Source organism: Drosophila rhopaloa, unplaced genomic scaffold (genome assembly GCF_018152115.1).
Source record: "Drosophila rhopaloa isolate 14029-0021.01 unplaced genomic scaffold, ASM1815211v1 contig_115, whole genome shotgun sequence".
Taxonomy (NCBI): Eukaryota; Metazoa; Arthropoda; class Insecta; order Diptera; family Drosophilidae; genus Drosophila; species Drosophila rhopaloa.
The window spans coordinates 267,718-284,207 of record NW_025334990.1 but is presented as its reverse complement, the minus strand read 5'-3'; the positions used below and the strand labels follow the sequence as shown (position 1 = coordinate 284,207).

At 41.7% G+C, this 16,490-nt stretch overlaps 3 protein-coding genes across 6 annotated transcripts; 2 read left to right on the top strand and 1 right to left on the bottom strand.

Annotated features, from left to right (window-relative positions):
• Positions 1-109: 109 nt before the first annotated feature.
• Positions 110-3,146, bottom strand: LOC108036977 (zinc transporter 9). 3 transcript variants are annotated; one of them, XM_017113406.2, is made up of 9 exons: positions 3,018-3,146; positions 2,821-2,909; positions 1,868-2,759; positions 1,674-1,815; positions 1,212-1,618; positions 825-1,153; positions 698-772; positions 523-636; positions 110-452 (listed from the first exon to the last, which is right to left on the bottom strand). In XM_017113406.2, the coding sequence occupies exons 3-9, from the start codon at positions 2,751-2,753 to the stop codon at positions 408-410; spliced, it is 1,998 nt and encodes a 665-aa protein (XP_016968895.2). In that variant the 5' UTR covers positions 2,754-2,759; positions 2,821-2,909; positions 3,018-3,146; the 3' UTR covers positions 110-407. The 3 variants fall into 3 exon arrangements, with proteins under 3 accessions (XP_016968895.2, XP_016968896.2, XP_016968894.2); XM_017113407.2 differs by having other exon boundaries at positions 1,674-1,800; positions 2,821-3,146; XM_017113405.2 differs by having other exon boundaries at positions 1,868-2,754; positions 2,821-3,146.
• A 388-nt stretch (positions 3,147-3,534) lies between these two features.
• LOC108036980 (methylglutaconyl-CoA hydratase, mitochondrial) lies at positions 3,535-4,721 on the top strand. Its single transcript, XM_017113409.2, has 2 exons — positions 3,535-3,942; positions 4,003-4,721. Exons 1-2 carry the CDS (start codon positions 3,621-3,623, stop codon positions 4,578-4,580), a joined length of 900 nt encoding a protein of 299 aa, XP_016968898.2. The 5' UTR covers positions 3,535-3,620; the 3' UTR covers positions 4,581-4,721.
• Positions 4,722-8,009: 3,288 nt separating this feature from the next.
• LOC108036970 (proton-coupled amino acid transporter-like protein pathetic) lies at positions 8,010-16,470 on the top strand. Of its 2 annotated transcripts, none has more exons than XM_017113396.2 (5): positions 8,010-8,357; positions 13,197-13,291; positions 13,670-13,904; positions 14,998-15,119; positions 15,183-16,470. In XM_017113396.2, the coding sequence occupies exons 2-5, from the start codon at positions 13,197-13,199 to the stop codon at positions 16,141-16,143; spliced, it is 1,413 nt and encodes a 470-aa protein (XP_016968885.1). In that variant the 5' UTR covers positions 8,010-8,357; the 3' UTR covers positions 16,144-16,470. The 2 variants fall into 2 exon arrangements, with proteins under 2 accessions (XP_016968885.1, XP_016968884.1); XM_017113395.2 differs by lacking the exon at positions 8,010-8,357 and adding an exon at positions 11,181-11,261.
• The last annotated feature ends 20 nt before the right edge of the window (positions 16,471-16,490 follow it).

Genomic DNA, 16,490 nt, shown 5'->3' with positions numbered 1-16,490 from the left:
CAGGGGAAGAGGCTTGCGCAGAGCTCTGCCGGCTGTAATTGCATAAAAAGGGGAAACTCTTGCTTTTGCTGACCTCCGACCCATGCCAAAGAAATGGAAAAACATTGCATAATAATTACATTATTTATAGTACACAGGATCAGGTGAAGGAATATCATAGGAAAACTCTCTATAATTCAACAAACAAACTACTTTGAAAACAGGTAGATTCCGGAGAATTTCCCTTAAACCTCCGGGCTGCTGTCAAGCCCGAGGCAATACACTTTTAATGCTTAGTTTTAAGAATTACACCTAAAAGTACATAATGGGAAATAAATATAAGCTACAGGCAAAAATTTCTTATAGAAAGCAACCAAATCACCCAATGCTTTATGATATTAACAGGCCCCCAGGAGAATGGAGGGCGCTTAGAGTATTTCCAGGTCCACGTGACGTATTTCCGGGAATTGCGTCTGTTAAAAAGAAATAAAATCAGTTTTGTTACCTTACAAATTGAGTTAATTTTTTAAAATAAAAACTAACCCGCAGATTCATTTCAATGCGATCAATTTCACCGCCCATCAGGTCCACAATGTTTTCGCCTTGATCCAAAAGAAAGCCCTCCAGATCCTCCACCTTTTCAAAGCCTCGAACGGTCTGTGGGGGGTAAGTAAAAACCGGTAAATAAAGGGCGCAGAACTGGGTCAATATGACGCACCGTAAGCAGCTTGGCCAGATCCTGTTTGTCCAGATACGAACGCGTCAGCTCGCGACCGTCAAAGTCGAGCTCGGCCTATAGAAATACAATTTAGTCTCACCATGGTACTTCAAGAGCACGGTCTCACCTTGTAGCGGACACGGGCGTTACCAATATCGATGCCCTTAACATCGTAAATAGCTCTGATCATCACATCAGCCTCCAAAGCAGAGTTAATCTTTTCCAGTCGCTCGGAGGCGATGGATATGCCCACTAGGGCATTGGCATTTGTGTAAATGATAAAGGAGGCCACCGCACCCAAGAGTGCTCCAATAACCAAGGATCCAGCGGCATCAAAGATGGGAGATCCTGTGTAGCTGCTCAGTCCCATACAAGCTCCGGCCACCATAACTCCAGTTACAGCAGCAGCATCCTCGCAGAGCACCACATTAACACACGGGTCCTTGCCAGAAATCACTGTGGAATATAAACATTGTCAAATATAACCAATTTTTACGATTCAACGAAAAGTCACCATAGTCCTTGAAAGTCATGCTGTTTTCTTTAGCTGCTCGCTTGAGCTCATTGATCGCCACCACCAAAGTGGCTCCCTCTGAAACCAGCGATCCTGCGAGGATGCAGTACACCCAGAACAAATCTGCGATGGGCTCTGGATGGAGAATGCCGTCAATACCGTGGTAAATTGAAAGTCCACAGCCAACGCAAAAGATGCCTACGCCAGAAATCAACGAGGAAACGTATCGCATATTCATATAACCGTAAGGATGATCGATGTCTGGACTCTGGGAGGACTTGTAGATGCCAAAGGCGAGGATGAGCTGGTTGATTAAGTCCGCGAGTGAGTGAATAACCTCCGCAAACATGCTGTGGGAACCACTGTAGAGCCAACCTCCAGCCTTGAAAAGCAAATTAGCCGCATTGCTGAATGAAATCAAATCTTACTAGAATTTCTAGGCTGTTAAGATAAGGAACTTACATAGCAATAGCGGTGGCCACCACTTGACCGGACTTCTCGGATTCTTTCCGGTTGTCGAGCATGACTTTTGTACGGGATCCCATCTCCCTGCGGTAGTCGCGCAGCCGCCGCTTGACAGTGAATAGATCTGCGGAGTCATAGACTTTAGCACCCACATTAACGGTTGAACGAACACAGGGGACATAGGTACTCACTCTGCTGGTACTGCTTACGCTCCACCTCGCGCTTAAGTCGCTCCCGCAATAGGTTTTCCTTGGAGCCCCACACCTCCACGGCCTTGGCCTCCACATCGCGGCGCCAGTAGACGGTCATGGGTGGCTCCTGTTCGTACGGTGATCTCCGCTTGATCTTAGGCAGGCTTTCGAGATCCGCAGCTGTTAGCAAGAAGTCGCTTATGGCCCGATTGGGCGTCACAAAATTACGCTCCAGAGAAGCGCGATAATCAAACCGTGGTCGCTTCGGTGGGAGAACAGGCATGGGAGGCGGAACTTCTATAAGCGGAGGTAAAGGAGCAGACGCAGCTTCTCCTGCCTTTGCAATTAGCGCTGCTTCAGACAAAGCGGAAGTTGGAGCAGGCTGTGATGGCATCGTTTCAGGAGGGTTCATAAAAGTGCCTGCTCCAAGTCCCACACCGCTTGTAGCACCTACAGTTGAGCTACCCCGAAGATTGATAGCCGCAGCGGCTAGTGCCGGCTCTTTCAGTTTAGACACCGGCGGGAGATCGGACTTCTCGAACACGATCTCGTTGATCTTGGAGTCCTCGATGGTGGTGCTGATGGACAAAATGCCCTTGGAGGTCTTCACCTCAAAATTTTTTGTTTGCTTCTCCTTCGGCTGAGCCGCTGGTCTAGCGGTCGTCTCCTTCAGGGCCAGTTCGTCCTTCTTCTTCGAATCACTGCCTCCAGCACTGCAGCGAAACTGCAGAAACATGCCGGGGCGCTTCCAGGGATGCGGTCTAGAAAAGTCGCTGTCATTCCGCCGCCAAGGGTTGCCGGCGTCATGGCGCAAGGAGCACTGGCTGAAGGCCCTTCTGAGCTGCTGGTGACGTCGCTGCAGGAGCTGCACGCCGCGCATCAGCATCCTGCACTGGAAAGGGATTACGGATTAGGTTGAGCTTTTCTATATATGTATACTGTAGGTTACTTACACGGCGCGCTGCGTCACTATCAGACTCTAGATACTGGTAAGTTTTGTTTTATTTTGGGGGTGCTCCGCGGTTTCACTTTAAGCGCAAAACTACGTCATGCGGGAACAAATAGAAAAGGGGGTAAACGAATTGCAGTCGTAACTCCTTCTGATCGAAAGACTCTGTGGAGTTTCCCACTGGGTCCTGGGGGCACACACCTTGGGGCGACTAAGGCGTACTTGGAAAATGGCTTCAAAGACACATTGGCGAATTTTTTTATACTGAAAATTTAACCATCACCGGCTGGCGCTTTTTGGCTGTGCTTTATCTGTTGTTGTGATTTTTGTTTTTCGCCAGAGCGCCTTGGTCACACCACAGGTTGTTATTAGATGTTCTCACTGAACAGAATATTTTGGGATATCGATTGGGATGCCCCGGATGGAGATTTATAAATTCGCAAACGTGGGACATTATTAAAAATTGTATCTTAGTTAGAACTTGTCATGGACAATCCGCTAAAAATTAGTCGTATTTAAAGTTTACCGCCCTTAAAGTAAAACATCTTTACCCTCATTCTTCTAAGAAGTATCTGCTTTTAATTAAGACAAGAAGATGTTGATAAGAATTATTTATTATTTTAGAAGCAGAATTTTAATGCAGTGGGAATTGCTTACTAACTATCCCGGTCTTATCGATACGTAAATCGATAGTTGCAATGAACTTTTGTCAGCACTGGTAGCAACAGCTGTTTTCTGCCGGTCGTTTTATAATCACTTAATTGCCTAGTTTCGCTTTTGTATTTTCCTGTTTTGAAATACAAAATGTCAATTATAATGCAAGGAGTGGCGAGGTTAGCCCGTCAACTTAACCGTCCACTGGTTGCTTCCCGCCATTTCGCGGCAGCGGCGCCATACGGCGATGGAAATGAAGTTCTGGTGGAACGATTGGAGGGACCTCGCCAGGGAATCTCAGTTATTGGCCTTAACAGACCAGCGGCCAAAAATTCCTTTAGCCGTGGAATGGTGGAGACTTTTACCGATGTCCTGGATGACATTAAAAAGGACAATGGCTCGAGAGTGGTTGTACTTAGAAGTCTTACTCCTGGTATTTTCTGTGCCGGTGCTGATTTAAAAGAGCGCAAAGGTAGGTTTTCCTTAAATTCTTTTAATGAAGATGACCAATCTTATTGTATTATAATAACAGGAATGACCCCAGAAGAGGCCACCGAATTCGTAAAGGAGCTCCGAGGCCTGCTCATCGCCATTGAGCAGCTGCCCATGCCTGTTATTGCCGCTTTGGATGGCGCTGCTCTGGGTGGTGGTCTAGAAATGGCTCTGGCCTGTGACATCCGCACCGCCGCTTCGAACACCAAAATGGGTCTGGTGGAGACGAGATTGGCTATCATCCCCGGGGCAGGTGGCACCCAAAGACTGCCCCGCATCCTGTCCCCCGCACTGGCGAAGGAGTTAATCTTCACGGCGCGAGTTTTCGACGGTTTAGAGGCCAAGGATCTGGGTCTGGTCAACCATGTAGTGCAGCAGAACGAAACGAAGGACGCCGCCTATCAGCAGGCCCTTAAGTTGGCCGAAGAAATCCTGCCCAACGGACCTGTGGGCGTACGCATGGCCAAACTGGCCATCGACAAGGGCATGCAGGTGGACCTGGCCACCGGCTACTCCATTGAGGAGATATGCTACTCACAGGTGATACCCACTAAGGACCGCCTGGAGGGACTGGCTGCCTTTGCAGAGAAACGCAAGCCCGTCTACAAAGGGGAGTAAATGGAAATCTGACCACTTCTAAAGTTAAGCTGAAAATTGCATTTATAATTTTATCTGTTACTGTTCTAGAGAGCGGCAAAGCCCAGTTCAATTGTTTTTATATAAAACATTCGATTCAATCGAGCTGCCAAATACCTTAAATTACGCTAATTGTACTTTAACCATTATTTAATAGCTGCGATGACGCATCCCTATTTAGTCATGGAAATGCTAATTACAGCCATTAAATACCACCGATCGAGATACACTCCCATTTGCATTGCATGTTCTCGTACAGCATAGAACTGGAAATTGATGCAAAATTCACCTTGATCGTTCTGTCGTCGAACTATGCGGAAATCGAAATTTCTTGGGAAGCCGTGAGTTAGAAAGTTCCTATTGTCATGCGAGTTGGGGTAATTGCATTGCGAACCAGCCTACAAGTGCCAGTTTTAGTACCTGATGACTGTGCCTTCGTTTGTCATTTGTACAGCAGGTTATTTGCATATTGCTAATATTTATATTACAGGGCGTGCTTCGCCACACTTGTTGTATTTTTGGGGCCCGCTCGAACAAAGGGATTCTGTCACCTGGGACAACAAAAAATAAAACAGGCGCTAAATAAAATCACTTTATGAAGCCGCCGTTTAAGATTTAACCGGTTTGGTGGCGGCAACTCAAGGAAGTTGTCACCCGGATGACTCGGGCCACCCCCACTAGCCCAGATTTTTGTTGCGAATCTACATTGCGTCACTATCTCACCTCCATACATGATCGAAGTCAGCAGTCGCAGCCGTAAATTAAAAATGCGACGCGGGTGTTTGACATCGGGCAAGGTCAGTGTCGTTGGCAGAAGCTGTATACCCGAAATATCGGAATCTAAATCTCAACCGACAAGCTGCGCAGTGTGCATATTAATTAATCAATTAATTAATTACTCAGTGCTCAATGCGTCCAAGTCGAACCGAGCTGACCCCAAAACATGGCGAAAAGGCAGATCCGGAAACCAATTGCGGAAGCAAATCACTTATTTATTGTTTTGACTCGTTATTATAAACGATAATACACACATTGCGGCCATTTGGATGAGAATTTCTCGGTGAGCATTTTTAATTTCCATCAGCTAAAGCTCGATCAGTTGGCCAGAAATACGATTACGATGTGATGTGCCTTGTAATGAGGCAGGAAAGTCGGCGACAAGAGGCCTTAAATATCTTTTTAAGGGAGGGGATTTTTGAATAAAGTTTTTCCAGGCATTTGAGCTGCCGCTTGAAAATCAATTAGATTGATGAGAGGTTTCTCAAGGTTGCGCAATGTATGTATATCAGATGAGTGGGAAGTCCCCCAAGACCCGATAATATCTTAAGTACTTAAGAGCACCCATCCAGGAGGCTTTCGCAATCGATAATTCTCTATTAAGGCGGTACAACTTTATCAGGCTCAACGGAGATTGTCAATACGAACAGCAACAGTAGTAAATGTTTTCCAAATTCAACATCGATAAGAAATCGTGTGTCAATATTGCAGTGGCTATAGAACAAGCACTTGACCCGCTTCAAAGGGTTTTTGGTCTGGTTCATCGCAGAACCTTTTGGTTATCAGTCTTTCAGCGCTTCCAAGGCTTCCACATGTCGTATACGCAACGTGCATGTGTCTTGCGTCAATAAAAACCTTGTTAAACAATACAACACAGCTCGTACATCATATTTTATCAGAACTCTGCAATTAAAGATACACTGTTTACTATCCATAGCTCTGGCAAATTCAATCCAATCAACTCTAGAGACATTGCTGTTATCCCAGAACTTTGTTGTCTCCAGATACTTAATTGCGGCTTTGGCCCTTAAATTGCGAGCACATATAATGCCCCATAAATCAATGACAACTTGCCAGCCATTTGGAGCAATACTGTTTGAACTCGACAAATTCAAAATGCACATCACGTGAAAAATGCATTTAGTTAACAGCATTTGCCAAGCCGCTCAAAATTTTCCACTGTCCCACTGACGCGACCAACTAACTAGCCACACGGGCTAAGGCAAACAAAACCGATCGTTTCATATTTTATGGAAAGACAACAAAACCAGCTAACAAGGGGAGCTGGCTACTTAAAACAAGTCAATCACTAAACTCCGTGGTCTGTCTAAAAGAGAAGCGCCCAAGGCAGCACTAAGTAATTGCTGGAGGGGACTATATGGATGGCGGGATGGTTGGGAGGTCCGAAGTGTCGAGCGAATTCTCGAGTTGCTAGCATATGCACCATTTGCTCCATTTTTTGCCTAGATACACTGAAAAATACAAAGATTAATCTGTAGTTACATAACTAATCTCGAAATTTTAAATATTTACATTTTTAAATAAGTATCTTTTAATCAAAAAATCTTAAAATTAATTTGAGATTAATCATGACATAACTTTATATAAAGTGACGGAATACCAATATATTATTACCGATATTATTAACAATTTTTTGACTACTTTTTCATTTAAAAGAACTATTTTAAAATAATATTAAATAAATTTCTTGTCCAAATAATATCTGAAATGTCTTTGACTACTTTTTCTGTATTTTAGTTTTTCAAGTTTTAGATCAAAGTCATAATTTAATCTAAAATTTTATTAAATACATATCATTTCATAACTACATGTGAGAAATATATTTAAAATAATTATAAACCAATTTTAACTTAAGATCTGTAGTTGAAAAATATGTTGACTGTGTAGTTGCAAAGCCTCTTAACTGTAACAGATGATTGATAGTTGATAGACAGCTTTAGTAAGTTAGGCGGTTGGATGATGGCAGACAGTTTGTCTCTGGAGGATACAGGGTGGTTTGGTCATTACTTCAAAATATAAGTCATATCAAAGAACTTACCACTGATGTCTGCCCCTAAAAGTATGCCCAATCGCGCGGTTTTGGGGATTTTCCTGAGAGAAATGCAATGAGATAAGCTAATACGTTCTTGATCCACACAAATCCAATTCGACAAAGTTGCGTCCATGCTAAGATAAGAACTCCCCTAACAACAATGTCTGGTCCAATCTCTGGGCACCCGGTCAACCTCATCCTCCTCCGAAATCTCCTGCTCCTACAGCCACTCCTCCTCTCACACGGCGTATGAGTAATGGGATGAAGGCAGACTTGTCTGGCCGCCGAATGCCCAAAGCTGAGTGATCTGTAGAAAGCACCCATACGCACAATGGAGATATACGTGTATATATGTGCCCACCTGGCTGAGAGAGAGGCCGACTTCGCCCCACCTGCGTCACGGTAACGTTTATTGTCCAATGCGCTAATTGCCTGAACCGAACCGACTTCGTCTCCGAGTTTCAGAGGGGAATATATCTGTGTGCCTGGCCGGGTTTATAGCCGCTCTGGCGACGCCGTCGCAGCAACAAATTAAAGCACAAACATTGGCTTAATATCAGTCACTAAGCGATCGTCCGACAGTTAACAACAAATCGCCAGCGGGGCTCAAAGTAAAACGTAAACCCTTAAACAGCGCGCGCGAATTTCGTAAATCCTTGCAACATCGCAGGTGTGAAAAATTAAATAATTAAACAACAAATGGTCGCAAAAGTTAAATAGTGTTTAAGTGTATTTGTCTCTGTTGATTGAATCTGCAAATTCTGGCCTTAAATCCGCACCATCGGGCATATCGTTGGCTATCATTAACGCGGCTGTGTGAAAAAGTCACTTTTTCGGCGTCAATGTCGAGGACAAGCGAGTGGATCAAGCCATTAATATAATTTCTTTATAATTTTCAAAAAGTTCACACAAACCAAATCGGTCCAAAGGTAATTATTGTGCTTGGGCAATTATTCGTTTGTTTACATTGTGATTTTCGTGTTTATCATCGCCTATTTTATAAGTGCACTAATTATTTATAATTAATTCCCGCACATCAAATGAGTTATCAGGCAGTTATCAGATGCATGTGACACAAAAATTGGGCTACAAACTGGAAAATCTTCGATCCCAGCCCCCTTCACATTCAATTAGCCAGTCAAGAGCAGAATAAGAAGTGGGAAAAATCATTGCTCCCCGTTTTATTGTTGCGGTGATAAGCCGAATTGGATGCCATAAAAGATTATTGGCTCAGTTTTATCTTGACAGCTACCTTACGGTTCCACTACACACGGTGCAATAAACCTGGCGTTTAGTTCAGATTCTCAAAATAAAAAGTTCCCCTTCCACCCACACGGCTGTCACTCAAATTTGGCAAGGTAGGGCATTATCACATCATCGTTAATATTGTTATTGCCCGAAAACAAATGGGCCGAACAATGAGATAACTCCAAGTTCAATACTACAAAACTGTCAAACTGTCCGATCAATTATGCCGTTCAGGCTCATCTGTTTTGCATATGGAAAGTGTGTGCGATAAGGTCGTACCGAACCGATCCACCTTACCGCGAGAGATTGTACGACACTGAGTTCCTTTTCCAGCCCGAAACTCCCCTTGCACAGAGAGAAAAATTAATCATCTACAACATAATTAAAATATCTTAATTTTGAATTCATATTTAAAACTTCTGGTATGAAACAAATCTAGCTGAAATAAAGCTTTAACTGTTGAGCTGAATAAGACAGATACAAATATTAGATTTGGATTTGTTCAACACGATGTTAAAGTTAATTAAAAATTTGTTTATGGCTATCTCAGATATTTTTTAACGAAACTTTAAAAAAATATTGATCTTAACTGATGGCTTGAATTGTGAATGTAATTAATTGAAATATATGAATGTATATATATTAAAATTTGTAAATATGGTGTTTTGTCAAACATTACTCATATTTCTCTCTGTTTTGGGGTTTAATGAATGGTATTGACAGTCTGTCAGGACGGTCAACGGGTTTTCTTTTTGCCTCTTCTTGCGGCACGTGAAGCGAACACTCAAGCAAAACAAAAGCAGCAAAAAATTAAACAAAGCTAAAGCAAAACAAAACCGAAAACTGGTAACAAAAAGGCAACCAAAAAGCTGTTTTGGCTTTAATGGAATGCATTGACCCAAAAGAGATCCTACTTGAAATTCCATTAAAAAAATCTGCAACCAATTAAAGGTACTCAAGGCGGTGCTCGAGAATTGGCAGGGAGAAATTCCTGAAACCATAAAAACACCTATAGATATAAGTTTTGAAAGACAGTTTATGCAATAGCTGGGAAGGCCGTTCGTTGGGATCGGGGGCTTATGGAAGCAGGTCAGGGTATAAAGCAGTTAATACTGGAGTATATGGCTTTGATAAGACTCAACTGTAGATAAAGATCGTGTATTGTAAGCCATATAATTTTATGGGGAAAGAATTCACAAGGTAACTTTATCAATCAAAACAATATCTTTAAAAAATCCTCTACTGAATTTAGGTTAACATCCGAAAAGCCACACCTTCCCATCACATTTCTCATTTGACGTTGTACTTTATAAGCTTGCCTTGCAATAAAGATTTTATAAATCAGAATATAATTGGTAAAGCAAACATTTGATTCTGAATCTTTCTCGTTCCGTTTCGCTCATTAGGAGAAATCCCCAAAAGTTAAGAAGTCAGCAACTGTGCCAGGGGCTTTAACCATAAACCGGATAAGTCAATAGCCTATTAGCACAATCATAAATCCGAAGCCCAATACCATATTTTCCGATGACGCACTTAACGCGACCTTTAATTAAATTATAATGACGGAGCTAATAAATGTAATTGGCCATAAAACTAATAAGACCCAAGTTTCGGAAAATGGACTGTGATAGGCTAGAAAAATAATCAATGCCCAAATGCCCCACTATGATCAATATCGACTGGGGGTGGTTTGGGCGCGTGATGTCGTATAAAACTCGGGGCCCCCAGTTACTGGAACCCAATTAGAAGTCGATCATAAAGATTTGACGATTCGATTTATCGATCTGTGCACCCCAAATATAAGGCAACCGCTTTGGGTAAACAACAAATAAAGTCCGATCATACATAAATCGTAGGAAATTGAGCGTTTTAAGTTTTAAATGTTTAGTACTTCAATTTATTGTTAGTAGGGAATTGTCGATGCCACAGAATGACGATTTACTCTCTTTATATAAGAAAGCAAAACAATAGTACAGTGAGTATTACTGACCACTAATCTTATCGAGCCACAAGATAATAATAACACGCTCCGCCACGATTAACACACATTAAACGCAATTATTTAATTCCTTAGATCGTAATTTCCCATCGAGAATCTAAATTTCTCAATGAAATAAGTAATTATTCGAAATTTATTGAATCAATACAAAAAGCGACTATATCATTGATGAGTACTATAGATTTTAGTTCTCCCTGATCAGTAAATCATTTAAGTGGATTGTAGTCTTGTCTGCGGTTCGGTTCCATTCGGCTCACTTCGGTTCGGCGGCGATAATGTTATCAATTTATAATTGATTTTAAAGGTAGCTTTTGAGCATTTTATTTCTATTAGCTGCAAGTGTGGCAAGCTGCCTGTATTTGTTGTTTATTGATTATTGTTCCCTGTCTTGCTTTAAGTCGTTATCATTTCTGGACATTATTATTTCGACGTTTTCCGACACTTTTCGGCGCCGTAACCCCCTAAAACCAGAACTCACGCCCATTTTATTTGCCAACCGATCATTCAGTTGCTTTTGGCCAGAGGGCGCGTTCGGTCCTCCTTCCTTTCTCGAGAACTTGTGCGATCGTTATATCCTAGCTGAAGAGTAAGTTTTCGGAAATGTGATGCTACGTGTTCTTATCGCGCCCCGAAAAAATTGAGGATATACGAGTGTTTGCAGTTAACAACAAGAAAGGAAGCAAACTTCAACACGCCGAAGTTAATATACCCTTGCAGTCTTTACAAAAATTAAATATTTCATATTAAGATTTCGATGCACAAAAACAATAAAGCTAGGTTGATTTTCTAAAACATTTTTCGATCGTTCCCATGACAGCTATAAAATATAGTCATCTGATTTCTAATTCTGAAATCGTTAAAAATGGATATATCTCGAAGTATTTAGTTTTATATTATTTCCCTTTTTTCCGATTTTTATAAAAAATGACTATATCCTGGAGTTAATGGATAAATGTTAAGAAACAACAAAGTTATAATTTTATATCCTTTTTCCCGATTGTTCCTATGGGATCTATACGATATAGTGGACCAATTCGGACTTATATACCACCTGCAGCAGGAAGAATCCTTTTTGCAAAGTCTCATTAAAATAGCTTTAAGACTGCGGGCCTAGTTTGCGTAGAAACCGACAGTCGGAGAGACCGACATGGCTGAACAAGAATATATATATCTTATAGGGTCGGAAACGTCCCCTTCACTGCGTCGCAAACTTTTATCTGAAATTATAATACGCTCCACAATGGTATAGAAATAAGTAGTTGTTACATTATATTAATAACACACTTCAGTACAATTTTCGTTAATGCTGCATGACTAAGAAACATTTTATTCTGCTACTTTAAAGTTTAAGTTCAAAAGTTGTAAAGATTTCAAGAGAAAATTAAAACGTGGGCGGCATAAAAACGTTGGAGTAAATACTTGCACGATTTCGAAAATTTTCCATGGTTTTAAGACTTTATGATCGATCGAAGTTAACTGTGCCACGGAAAGAGAGATAAATATCACAGTAAAATCTTATTTGATTGCGTTTATATCAACCCATTATTAAGCAGTTTTTTTTCATACAAAAATTATTGGTATGAGTAGGATATTAACTTTTTATGATCAATTTTAATTAATTCATATTTGTCAAGCAGATTCCAATCGAATTTGTATGGACTTATGGGCAAGAAACTTGGTTAAGGATTACTATGTTATAATATTGTGTTCTATTCATAAATAATTGTCTTTCATGTTGACCTAATAATACTTAATAACTTATCAACCAATTTTATTCATTTTCCCCTTATGAAATTAACAGTTCAATATCATTATTTTCTTCAGCTTTTCGCTAATAAATCCAACACGTGACCTTTCGAATCGTGGTTATTGTACAACGAACATCAAAAAATAGCCCGGGTTTCAACAACATCACAATTTATTTAACAATACCATAATTGATTCATAAATTTTAATAGAAGAGAGTGCGACTTTTAAATAAAACTTTATGACGTTTGCGATAATCTGAGTTCAAAGAACATGGGTAAATTGGAGGGATAAGTGGATCGGCTGCCGCGAAAAACTTTAGGTATAACCCACATCAATGAATCAACTTAATAGGAAAAATAGGTGGTGACTACTATATGGACGCTGATTTAGGGTCCGCTTTTACGGCCGTAGTCAAAGGAATTACAAGCGTTTTTAGGGCACCATAAAGCTAAATTTTATGAACGAAGTGCGATTGTTGTTTATTTGCTCGACCCCACCCCCAGCTCCGTTAGCCATTTCCGATAACGATCGGCCAGTATGTGAAATCTCTTTGGCAAGGCTATTCTAATACTCGAATGTTTCCAAACGTCGATAAGATATGCCCGGCTTGTGCCTAGCAACCCTCGAGCGGATTAACCCAAGCCTTAAATGGCCAACGAAAGCGAATCTCGTGCTTCCTTTCTGCGATAAAATACAGTTCGTGCGCGCTCGATCAACCAAACGTGTTAATTCCATTTAATAACAACCGATCCTGGTTAATTTTTGATTTCAGATGGCAGATAATGCGGGATTTACCCCATCGGCGCCGGGCGAGAACCCTCCCTCGTACTCAAGCTCAGTGGCCACATTGAATGACTTCAACTCGAAGTAAGTATTCCAGATTTTCTGGGCTCTTTTGTGTCCAGTTCTTTTATTAAATAAAAAACCTTCATTAGCCTTAATTTACCATTTACCCTAGCACTTTGCATAAAACAAAACCTTAAGTCTGTGATTATATTAAAAACACAACAAATAACTTTTTACCTCATTTGAACCTAATTTTTTGCTAAACACATATATATAATATTATAATATTTAGAATAAGAGTTCGAAATTTCAACACGAAGCATTTTGGTAGTCGTAGACAAAAATCATATATATAAGTGCAAAAACTAAATTAGCAAACAATAAACCTTAATAAAATTTGCTGTTTCCAGTTATACAGTTATAAAATCACTAAATAACACTTTCCTTTCTTTCTTAAAGATCCAACTTGACAGAGAAGAACCAACAGTCCCTATCGGAGGATCCCTACGATCCCTTCGACCACCGCGATCCTAATGGAGCCAGTGCTGGCGGCGCCTTGTCGCACTTGCTCAAGAGTTCCCTGGGCACGGGAATCCTGGCCATGCCAATGGCCTTTCACAACGCCGGTTTGGCTTTCGGCATGGCCATGACGCTGATCGTCGGATTCCTCTGCACCCACTGCGTACATATATTGGTAAGCGGAATGGTCAAGATTTTAGCACCTGATTCAGGCTGTTTACTCAAGCAATTACGAAGACAGACAGCAGGCAGACCAGGTGAGCCGCATAAGCCGCCACTGACGTAGTTTCCCGGGGTATTAAGTAGTTCAAGGTGCCGAATCGATGGTTAGTAGAAGACCTATATATGTATGTAGGGCCCAGATAAGCACTGCAGCGGACTGTCCAATCGTTGCACGCTTCTCGAAACCCAGACCAGACGCCACTCGTCCTTATCGGGGGAGATACAATGTGCGATTGCTGAAGTTTTATTGCTTCCCTTTACGATTAAGTATTTCCGATCCTTGGAAAACCACCAAATCGTAATTTCTAAGAACCAAGCGCACTCCAATCTCCAGACATCGGAGGAACTGCGTGCCAAACATTGCATAAATCAACCAATGCCTCTTAGAATCGCCAAGTCACCGATCATCTACCGGTCATATAAATAAATGCGGACACACATAATAAACCAATCGAGTCAGCAGATTTATGGCGTTAAGATTTTGACAGTCATTTTGGACTTTTCCCGAGCTCCTTTTCAAGTGCTAGCACTACGATCAATTAGATTAACTATTAAAGGTTAAAATAGTAGAACGTGTGTATTATAAATTCCGAGTTAAAACTGTTTAAGGTGAGATAACCATCTACTACGTACTCGTACAATAGTTTCAAGAGCCAAGTGGGTACTTTACCTTAATATACAATTTAATAGCTGCTGTCAAAAAGGTAGTACAAAATGCAGTACAATTTTAAAATCATTTAATTAAAAAAGGTTTTTTGTTATATTAGATGGTGAATTAAAGTACATAACTGACAGAGCTACTTATTAAATTAACAATAATTTAAGACCGGTACTGATAAAAGTTAATATATCCAGTAGGGATACTTTTTAAATCCACTTTCAAAAGCGAAAAATATAAAACAAACAAGAAAATACTCTAGTTTAAAAAAAATTGGATTTGTGTTAGTTTGGTATTTTATTTGCAAATGGTCACAGGACCTATGGTATAAGTTTTTAATACTATTTGCTTAAATCTTGTAATGGTTAATATAAACCTTTTCTTACAGGTAAAAACTTCCCATAACATTTGCCGGGATGCTAAGGTGACATCTTTAGGATTTGCTGAAACGGCCGAGAAGGTCTTCGAGTATGGGCCAAAGGGAATGCGTCCGTACTCAAACTTTGCCAAGTGAGTAGCACCCAGAGACGATTCGGATGATGATCCTGTATGATAACACTCCTCCTTTTTCAGGCAATTCGTGGATATCGGCCTGATGGCCACATACTACGCCGCTGCTTGTGTGTACATCGTATTCATTGCGACATCTTTCCACGATGTCATTAACTACGATTGCGGCATCAACTGGGATGTGCGTATTTACATTGCCATTACCGTGATTCCCTGTCTGCTGATCGGTCAGATCCGGGACCTAAAATGGCTGGTGCCGTTCTCCATGATGGCCAACGTCTTCATTGTTGTGACTTTTGCGATAACTCTGTACTACATGTTTGACGAACCGCTGGTCTACTCCGATAAACCACTGATCGCAAAGGCTGCCAACATTCCGCTCTTCTTCGCCACCGTAATCTTCGCCATGGAGGGAATTGGTGTTGTGATGCCCGTGGAGAACTCGATGAAGAAGCCACAGCACTTCCTGGGATGTCCCGGTGTCCTTAACACGGCTATGATCACTGTGGTCTCGCTCTATGCCGTCATCGGATTCTTCGGCTACGTGAGATTTGGCGACGAGGTCCGAGGCAGCATCACCCTGAATCTACCAGAGGGAGCCTGGCTGGGAGATACTGCGAAGCTCCTGATGGCAGTGGCCATCCTCTTCACCTTTGGGCTGCAGTTCTATGTGCCCAATGAAATTCTCTGGCGCAAGATCAACCACAAGTTCAAGCCCGAAAAGCATAACATTACACAGATCCTGCTGCGCAGTGGCATTATCCTGCTGAGCGGTGGTGTGGCTGCTGCCATCCCCAACCTGGAACCCTTCATCAGTTTGGTGGGAGCTGTGTTCTTCTCGCTGCTGGGCATCTTTGTGCCCAGTTTCGTGGAGACCGTTTACCTGTGGCCCGATCGCCTGGGCGTGTGCAAGTGGAAGCTGGCAAAGAACATCTTCCTGGGTGTCTTCTCCATTCTGGCTCTGGTTGCGGGCGCCGTCGCCAGCATCAACGAGATCATCGAAATGTATAGCGGCGACGATTAAGGTTTCCAGCTGTTCACCCTTAAACCAGACACGTAGTATTACACTAGATGCAGGTAGCTTCCCCCAAGGGAAGCGACATGAAAGACGAGTATGAGTTCAAAAAGCAGGCAAAGCCGACATTCACTTCAGACCCAACTTACGGCCATGTTGAACATGGTCAGGCGGCTCGGATGCCCATATGCCGATGCCGTTGACTGCATGAACAAGATGATATTAAGTTTAAGTGCCTGTTACACAAACTAAGCTGAAATTCATAGAATTTATAAATGTTATTATGTTAAGTTGCTCAGCATTCCAAACTATAAAGAGAACAGAACGAAAAGACAACTCCCCTATGTTTTTTTGTG